Here is a 10,068-nt window from a genome sequence, read left to right on the forward strand (position 1 = left end):
AATTTTTCGAAGTATGATATCCGATGATATCACTACTGCCAATGAATTTTTTGTCGAAATTAAGAAATGTTTTATCAAAAGCGATAAGGCGGAAATGAATACTCTTCTTAAGAGTCTCATTACCATGAAGTATAATGAAAAACATAACATGAGGGATTACATTCTGAACATGTCTAATATTGCGCTACTAAATTGAGGACACTTAAGTTAGACCTTTCGGATGATATGTTTGTCGTATTGGTCTTGCTCTTGAAATTATTTTGATTTTAGTTTGTAGACACACCTAGGGGGTATATTTTGGTGTAAGAACTTTAACCAGTCATTGACAATTTTAGATTATTATTGAGTACTGGTTACTATTTGAATTTGGATGAGACATTTTTATAGTACCATCTTTAGACGAAATTTAATTTCGATCTCTATTTTAAACAAATTCAGTTATTATTGTTCATTCGAAATAAAGTTTTTTAGTCCATTCCAGAATTTAAAATTGGTTGGAACTAGTACATTATTTGATGATAATAATAATCGTCATTTGCTTAATAGTCCGGCTTCATATCATGAAGTAGTTATCGAATATATTTATATAACTTCCATGATTACGGATCCACTTAATTGCTAAAAGGTTTCCATATAAATTCTAAAGTGAACATGTTGCTCGTATGAGAGTAGAATCATATTTTGATATTTTGGTTTAGTGGGAGCTAATTAGTAAAGTTCAAATACAGTTAAAGTTACTTTATTTTATACAGCAATATTCAATATGCACTGTCCAGTATTTAGTATTCAGTTGTTCATTAAAGTTAGTGTAAATTATATAATGCCCCCTTGTATTTTAGTAAAAATACACAAAACACTATCTGTTTTATTTATTGCGTGAACCCCCTTGTGTTAATGCAAAGTTTGTATGATATATCTTCCTTGTCCAAAATTGATATTTGATTTTAAATAAAAACCTAAATTACGCAAGTTTTATACAAATAAAAAATGCAAAATATCTTAAATAATTTTTTTTGAATAAAATAAATAAATAAATAATTAATTAATCCTTCATTTTATAGTTTTTTTTAGACAAATTGTTATATGATATTTATAAAAACTATAAAAATAAATGATTATCAATTATTTATTTGTTTGTTTATTTTATTCAAAAAAATTATTTAAGATATTTTACATTTTTTATTTGTATAAAACTTGAGTAATTTAAATTTTTATTTAGAACTAAATATCAGTTTTGGACAAAGAGGGTATTTCGTGCAAACTTTACATTAATACAAGAGAGTTTCACGCAATAAATAAAACATAGGTATTTTGTGCATTTTTACAAAAAGACAAGGGGATGTGTTATGATTTATCCTTAAAGTTAAAGTGGATCAGTTGAAAATAAACATGTTAAGATCACATTACATAAAATTTTCATGTTGTGCATCCGCACTTGATCGAATATTAGGTTATATTAATGTTGTGACCACTGATCGGTCCTATTGCGATAAATGCAGTGACGAACGCTTTGATCCGTATTAATGTAATTTATAGATAAGATTGCTAAAATACATAAAAAGGATATGATTAAAAATTTCTCCTGAGCTCATAAGGTTATTCAGTGTACATTTACCTAAATGAGAGATTGTTGTATTAAAAATCCAATAGTGGGTTAATGTAATTAATTAGGACTATCAGTCGGATTAAGCCTATATTAAGTGATCTATTAATTTATTGAGCTTAATATGTATTTAGTAAGTGCGGACCTCCTATGTGCATGCAGAAACTCTGTAACTTATTAATTTAGTGATGAGACAATTAATAATAAGGGATATATATTAAGACTGTGATCCCAAGTGTAAACGCAACAATTATTTCTTTCCATATCTCATCATCGTGGTAGTAACGACAGAAACCCTAGCGAATTTTCTCAGAAGGGGAACACAAATACCCTCGATTAATTTGTAGATCTAAATCCGACAATGCTAATAGAATAAGTTAGATTTGCTTTATTTTATTATCTCAATTCTTTCAATAGGATAAAGCTTTATTTTATTATCTTAATTTCTGATAAGTTTCAATCAGAGTTCCAGCTGGAGCGGTAATTGTCGGAGAACGGACGGAGGTTGGAGGCGAAGGATCAGTTAAGGCTTGTGGCGTTCTACGCCGGGGGTCGAAGGATATGCTTTGGGAAGGATTTGGCGATCGGTGGTGGCGGGGGAGAAGGAGTTGTTGCTGCCGCTGTTCTAAATACAAAATCTAATTTTTACTATTACAATTTAAATAGAAACAAAAAAAAAAAAAAAACTACATTTGTCCACTCACACTACGTTTGTGAATATAATTTTTACAGGGTCAAATCGTCTGTTCCATTATTTCCCTCTTCCCATGTTTCTGCAAATGAATTTACGACACATGCTGGGGAGGGAACAGATAAAAATTTAGGATGTGTTTGTTGGAGAATTGATTTTAAATACTTTAGACCAACCGCAATGGGCGCATCTCCACATCAGCAATTTTTAAAAATAAAAATAAAAAATAAATAAAGATGTTGCTTCCCAACATCTCTGCACACATGCTGGCAAGATGTTGATTAATTGCCATGTGTTCCAATTTGTCCCAATTAAATTGGGACACACGACATTTATGTATATATATTATATATATTTTGTTTTTGTAATTTATATTGAATTTATTATTATATTTAAATTTTGTAATATTTTTATAATTTATGATATTTTGTATTCTACAAACATGATACTAATATTGAATATATTTTATTAATTTAAATTTTAAAATATATAAATACAAATATTATATAATTCTATTAACAAATCAATATTAATAAATTTAATTTAATTTATTAAATAAATTTTAAAATTTAATTTAATTAAATAATAAATAATATAATTTTTCCATAATTTTTTAATAAATCAAAATATTGACAAATAATAATATAATATAATATAATAATTAAATAAATAATTAATATTACAAATTAAAACTATAATTTAAAAATAATATATATAATATGAAAATAAAAATTTATTAAAATATTAGAATAAGTACCTTTGTTGTGAATATAAAATAGAAGAAAGTATCTCGGCTGACGTGGCAAGAGAGAAAATGACTTGAATTAAAAAAAATAGTACAAATAGAGATACCAAAAAACGGATATTTCAATTACGGATGATCTTATTCATATCTTTTTTTTTTTTCTTCAAAGAATCAAATATTTATTTATTATAAATATTACATAATAAATGGTGGAATTGATGGTATAAAATTAAAATATTAATTTAATATTAGATAAAAAAAAAATCAATTCAAATTTAATTGTATAAATGTTTTAATAAAAACTAATAAATATATATGTACTTTTGTAAAAATAAAATTTTAAATGTTAAAAAAAAGATATTAATGTATTATTAATATAAAATATTTAAAATAGTGTATAGTTATATTTTTTTTTATAATACAATACATGTTTATTATATTATAATATGCCCCGAGAATACTCTGAATTTCATCAGCAAAAAATCAAGAACAAGTTTAGAAATTTGGAATCGATGATTTGTGTGTTCTCTGAAAGAGATCGATTCAATTTGGCGATTGGGAAGTATTTCTGCAGAGAAATTACGATAATCCGGCTGAAGAATTTCTATGTTTGCAGTGATGATTGGGTAAGGACAAACGCGAAGATGAGGAGAAAAAGGCTATACCCTAATTCAGATGCAGCGGGTTAAGGGATGGATGAATATATGGTAAGTAATCAGAACATTAGGAAATTTGATTCATGAATATACCCAACCCCAACCAAGCCAATTCTAATTCGAATCAATTGAGCCCTTTTGGGTTCGAATTGTTCACCACCTGATTCAGTAAACAGGAACCCTAATCATCCCTGGAGCTGTGGGTGGCACACGGATTTATATATGCCTACCTAAAATTTTCATTACATTCACAAAAATTCGGTGGGTGTGCGATCTCTCTCTTTCGCTCTCTCTATCTCAAGAGTTTCTTGTTTTCTCCGCCCAATTTTGGTTTGGGCGAAGTTTTGAAAAATCGTTAGAGGAAGAGTTGGCGAAGTAAGATTTGGGGGAAATTAAAAACCCTAGAAGTTCTTTTTTATCTTGCACTGCCATGGAAGGAGGTAGATATCTTGATCCTTGTTTTTCCCTTAGTGTAAAGTTATTGATTGAGGTGGTGTGTGGTTTTTTATTTGACTAGGACTCATGAAATCTTAGGGTTTTTTTTTTTTTTTTAATCTGCAACATTTGATTTTTACAATTGTGCAAGATTGACAAAAGCTCTTGATGAAAAATTGAAAGTTGGGTTGTCGGTGCTTGGTGTTGATGGAAGTTATGGTGGGCATACAAAGAGTAGATACAAACGTCTGATGAATGATTTGATTCATGAGTTTATATTCTGTAGATTTTTGTGGAGTTGTGCTTTTGTGGTTTTTAGGTTTATGTTGCTCTTGGATGACTTGATCACTTGCCATTAGAATTGTCTGATGCCCAGAGGAAGAATGTCATACCAGTTTGAAGTAGCTAAAATGTAGAAATGGTAGTCCAGATATTTGGCTCATTTGTGCGTCTGGCTTCGGCTTCTATCGGGATCCAGGATCATAACCTCGAAGCATGATTCATCAAAGTCTATGAAACCTTTGGAGCTTTGTTGAGTTTTAGCTGATTTCATTATCTTCTCTAGCAGATTATAAGGAATCTGTGGAAAATTAGGATTAGTTTGCTTCAGTGATAGTGAATAATCATATAAATGACAACGGTTAGTCATTTTCTCTGAGGCCAAGATATTAGTAAGTTTACATTTTGTCGAAAATAATCATTTATATATGATAACGGTATAATAAATCAAGGTCAAGATATTTAGTAAGATTAGATTTTGTTGACATGTGAATGTAATTGATGTTATCCTTAAAACATTGTCACGGACAAATTCGTTTTGGAAGTATTGACTTCTTACTTGGATCTTGTGTCAAATGCCATGATGGATGTTACTTTTTAGTATAGCCCTTTGTCAGGCATTAATGAGCGGATGAGTATGTAATTTATTGTTGAGATCTCAAACATAAATAGCTGCGATAAAATTTTTTGAGCATAGATATTTCTGTAAATAAAGATGAGAAGACATGGTAACCTGTTGAGCATAGATATGTTCTTTAAATAAAGATGAGAATTCATGGTGACCTGTATTCGAAATACAGTCATGTTTATGGTGGAAGGTTTAATGCTTCTAGCAACTGTTATCCGCCATTGTGTTCGTTGATTTTTTTCATCTTTCAGCTGATCAAATTGTTGTATGCTTCCATTTTTTTCAGGACACAAAGATGGAAAATCATCTGAGATGCACGTTAAAGATGATAAGGTCCTGGATGAGAAGAACAGGAAGAGGACAGTAAAGACGCCTGTGCAGATTCAAGCATTGGAGAACTTCTATTCCGGTAGCTTATACTTTTATAATGTCGAATCAAGGTTTTGTGTCCTTTATTGTACTAATAATACAATGATCCTTCATCCTTGTATTTCAGAAAATAAATACCCATCAGATATGCTAAAAGCAGAAATTTCTGAGGCGACAAGCTTGACTGAGAAGCAAGTCTATGGATGGTTTTGTCACCGGAGGTTAAAGGACAAGAAGCTTTATGATAGCTCTGCTGGAGGGCTGGACCACTCGAGTGCAGTAGTAGAGCAAGATCATGGCAGCGGGCATAGGCCAGATTCTTGCGGCAGTACGAAACTAGGAGGCAATAGGAATTTTGATACCAAGGAAGTCGAAAGTGGTAGGGTAATTCTTCCACAACATTCAGGTGTGGAACTTGCATTTTCCGGAACTTCCCGGTACTTACCGCCAAAATCTCCTCTGGATATGCCTGCTGCAAAGCCTAGGTCAGGCCCTTCGGGTTATTTAAAGCTGCTGAAGCGCCCGTCTGAAAACCCTGCTATAACTGCTGTCAAGAAGCAGCTGGGAACCCTCTATACGGAGGATGGTCCAACACTTGGTGTCGATTTTGACAGTCTTCCTCCGGGTTCCTTCGAATCAAAGCAGGTTCAAGTTTATGGTAGGTTAATCGAATTAGTATGTTTAGTCGTCTTCCATGCTAATTTCTTTGCGTATTTTAGTTGTCTTTGAATCTGTAATGGTGTTCTTAAGGTATTACCTGAAGCAATACCTTATTTATTGACTTATTTCTTTTTAACCTTTAATTTTCATTAACCAGAAAACTATGGTACGAGAGAAGGCATTTCTCCTGCTCTAGGTGGTATTTCGAATCTCCACCAGCACCTCAAGTTTGGAAAGGCAAGTGAATTTATGAATGATTTCCTTTTTCATTTCAAATCATTTACTTTTTTGGAACTTTCTGTAAAACTGTATAATCATGAAATATTATGGCGCCATCTAGTGCAATAATACGGCAACAATAGCGCAATAATACCGATGAAATTGGTGTGAAAGAGACCGTTGACGTGCTTGACTATCTGAATATGATAAATTATCCGATGATTGTTTAGATGCTCTAGATGTTGCCCTTTAGTGCAATAAGTTTTTACAGATCTCAACGTCTGTCATGCTTGAATAATTGTCTTGTCTGATTGCTGCTTCTTTTGGCTTTCTAGTTTCTCCATCGGGCGTTGATGCCATAGTGGCCATTCAACTTTTAGACCATTGTGTTTTTATTGTATTAAAAGTTCTGTTTATTCATTTTAAGTTGTTATCCTGAAGAGCTATTCTATAAATTGTTGCGACTTCTGCATTTACCATTGTCCGACAGTCTACTTAGTTGATTTTCATTTATATGTTCTTCCACATGGGAGTCAGACTATGCTTCATATGAGTAATAACCATTTCTTTTGGTCTCAATATTGCAGGGATTCGAGATTGGCTCCCGCGGACCATCACTCGGGTTGAAAATGGATAGAGCAAGTTTTAAGGTCCCTCAAGGATCTGATGGGCTGCACATCTCCGGGCACCAAAAATTCAAACAAAACTCTTCCCCGGGTTACTATTCTGATAGATCACTCGGAAAGTCCGCTAAAGGTGTTGCTGGAAGCGACATTAGAGATGATTTTGCGACGAGGTACAGGCATGGTGTTGAAGATACACAACTAGGTTTTGTTCTTGGTGGCAAAGTCAATGAGGTGCAGGAATCTAGTTTCTCTAGGCACAGCGGAGCAAGCCGAAAAAAATTGCCAGGAGAATATATTGAACATCTTTCAACCACCACGTGCACAAATGAATCCGACAATGTCTGGACTCTGGCACTTCCACGCAGAGGGAGTGCAAAGGTCTGCAAGCAAATTTACACGAATCCATGATTACTATTGCTTTCGTTCGACATCTCTCTTTAACAAATTTCTTATCCACAGGCTTCAAAAAGGCCTCTGGAAGGACTTCCTCCTCCTCCGCAGCAGCCATTGGTAAAGAAACAATCTGTCGCATCCGACTGCATCGCAACCAATCCAGCCATAAGGTTCGACTTCACACACTGGCTTCAAACTACACTTCTGATCTCAAATCTTGAAAAAATCATATTTGCTGATTTGGGCTGCACTTATTTCTGTAGGCCTGGTGGTGAGCCCGGGATCGGAGGTAGTGCTAGTGATGAAAAGGAGGCGAAAAGTGGAGCAGAGAAAAGTTCTTGTGTGGAGTAAAGAACTCCAAAGATTGGCCTTAGCAGCAGCAGGTCTCCTCCTCTTTAAGGTGAGGTTTTGAACAGAGTTTAGTGTTTTTGTTTTGCATTATTGAGGTAGAATGATTATGTGTATGTATATGACTGTGAGCAATGGTGGTGGACCTGGTGGTGCGGCGGCGGCGGCTGTGGTGGTGGTGGGGTGGGAAACACTCAACACACACCCTGCTGTTGTATAGTTTTGTTGTTGATATTAATTATGTACAGTTTATTTGCCTCAATGCATTTTTGTATAGCATTATTGATTTATTTCTTTTTTGTACTTGGGTTGTGTTTAATTTGTGTTTGGTTTGTGAATAAATAGTAGTTGAATATGATGTTATACTAAATAGAAAAGAATAATGTATTTTATAGGACTGAATCTTTCTTGAATTTATTTTTCTTAATGTGTACAAAGCAAAATTCATTTTTAACACAGGCAAAAGATAGGGTTGGGCTATCTTTTTTGTTGTAAGATTCGACAGCATTAAATAAAAATTTGGGATTCAATTTGTAATTTCTTGGATTAAAATTTGGGATTCTATTCGTAATTTGTAGTATTTTATTAGATGTTGCATGTTTTATTGAGAAACAATTCCGATTAGGCAAGATGTTTTAAGATAGAACATATATTTTACCTAATTATAGTAGATAGATATAATAGTGCAAAGACTAATTTTTTTTATATTCTTAAATATAAATGTATAATAAAATGGGAGTAAAATGATAAATAAGTGTAAAAAAAATATATTAGTAGTTCACCTTAGGCTCCTCAGTTACTAAAAAACAATATATAAACTTTTGAATTAAACAAACAAAAATAGAAATATGTTAAGTGGATAGATGGAGTATTAATTTATTATTAATAAAATATAACATATTGATTTTTATTACTGTATTTTTTCTATATTATTGATTTTATTATTTTTTTTTTCTTTACACTATGAACAAGGGTTTATTTATTTATTTTTTTTCTTATTGAAAGGTATGATTTATTTTAAATTTTAATTTAATATGGAGCCGTGAGTAGTTTTTTAATTTAGCTTATGTTTAAAATTAAATTGAGATATAAATATTTTAGATTTGATTTATTATTAATTGTTGGTCCCAATCTCACTTAATCGGACAACAAACAAATAACAACACCATACAAAGAAAAATTTAGCTACAAACAAGTAAGTTGTGAATTGGTCAAACGGCTCATGCATACTAAAAACAGTAATAAATGAACAAAACACAAAGCAAATGTTAACTCAGTTAGGACCTCACTTAATCGAACAACAAACAAATACCAACACCAAGAATTTACCTAAACAAATTTAGCCACGGTTAGATAGTTCATGAATCGATCAAACAACTCATGCATTAGCCCAGTTCGGCCTCCTACTTGGTCTATATCTTGAGTGTTCCAACTCAAACTTGATCACTAAAATGCAACCAATAATTAAACCAACATATATCCTAAGATAATCTAAACAATGGCAACTCCAAGACAACAAATACACAAGTAAAATTTTACTTATACGTTGTAAACTCCCTCTCAAGAGATGCTTACCAATCCTCATATGTGTGTTTCTCAAGCTCCTTCTGCAGCCCCTTCTCCACCCAAAGCTCCACAATCTAAGTCATCTCATTAGCATTAGACATTTTTATGATATTTTATATTTTTAATAGGTTGTAGATCCTATGTTGATCCGGCAAAGTCAATATGGTGCTGATTTGACCGAATCAATATATGTTATACACATAATCAACATATATTTATACATAACTACAACATATGTTGAGTTATAATATAACATATGTTGTATTATAAATATATTGAAATATATGAATATATTTTGATTACCTGTATCGCATATGTTGGTCCGGTCAAATTAGCACCACGCTGACATTACCGGATCAACAACTGACTCATGCTCTTTTTAATATATTTGATATGCAACTAACATATTTCCTATTTCCATATATATAATTGTGTGATTTATTTTTAACTCAGACTCTTGATTGTTGATGTTGAGAGCTGGTTTTCATTGTATATTTTGAGTTACGGTTTCATATTAATGCCTATGTCATGGAAGCCACCTTATGGCTTCAGTCAAAGAGCTTAGATTGATGTGCTTATTGTTCGATTCACATGTATTTTTAGTTAAATAGCTTTCGGCTATTCTTAAAATTTATTTACTTGCCTAATTTTTATATTGCATCTAATGGATTTTCTACATGTAAGGTTAGATTTCTTTGTAAAAGTTCTGTTATGATTTTACTATTTCCGAATAACTTGCAAATACTTGTTGTCACTATTGATCATGTCGGAATATATATTCTAGGATTTACTCACAAAACATCTAAATAAAGTTTCTGAATTTCTGGCTGCTCACTATTTATTTATTTAT

At 32.0% G+C, this 10,068-nt stretch overlaps 1 protein-coding gene across 3 annotated transcripts; it reads left to right on the top strand.

Moving 5' to 3' along the window:
• Positions 1–3,485: 3,485 nt before the first annotated feature.
• On the top strand, positions 3,486–7,951 carry LOC127259006 (uncharacterized). Of its 3 annotated transcripts, XM_051286122.1 has the most exons (8): positions 3,486–3,746; positions 3,865–3,956; positions 5,324–5,446; positions 5,534–6,064; positions 6,224–6,303; positions 6,873–7,289; positions 7,371–7,474; positions 7,568–7,951. In XM_051286122.1, the coding sequence occupies exons 3-8, from the start codon at positions 5,350–5,352 to the stop codon at positions 7,653–7,655; spliced, it is 1,317 nt and encodes a 438-aa protein (XP_051142079.1). In that variant the 5' UTR covers positions 3,486–3,746; positions 3,865–3,956; positions 5,324–5,349; the 3' UTR covers positions 7,656–7,951. The 3 variants fall into 3 exon arrangements, with proteins under 3 accessions (XP_051142079.1, XP_051142078.1, XP_051142077.1); XM_051286121.1 differs by lacking the exon at positions 3,865–3,956; XM_051286120.1 differs by lacking the exons at positions 3,486–3,746; positions 3,865–3,956 and adding an exon at positions 3,963–4,135.
• The last annotated feature ends 2,117 nt before the right edge of the window (positions 7,952–10,068 follow it).

The sequence above is a fragment of the Andrographis paniculata genome, unplaced genomic scaffold (genome assembly GCF_009805555.1).
Source record: "Andrographis paniculata isolate CXL003 unplaced genomic scaffold, ASM980555v1 Contig5END, whole genome shotgun sequence".
NCBI lineage: Eukaryota > Viridiplantae > Streptophyta > Magnoliopsida > Lamiales > Acanthaceae > Andrographis > Andrographis paniculata.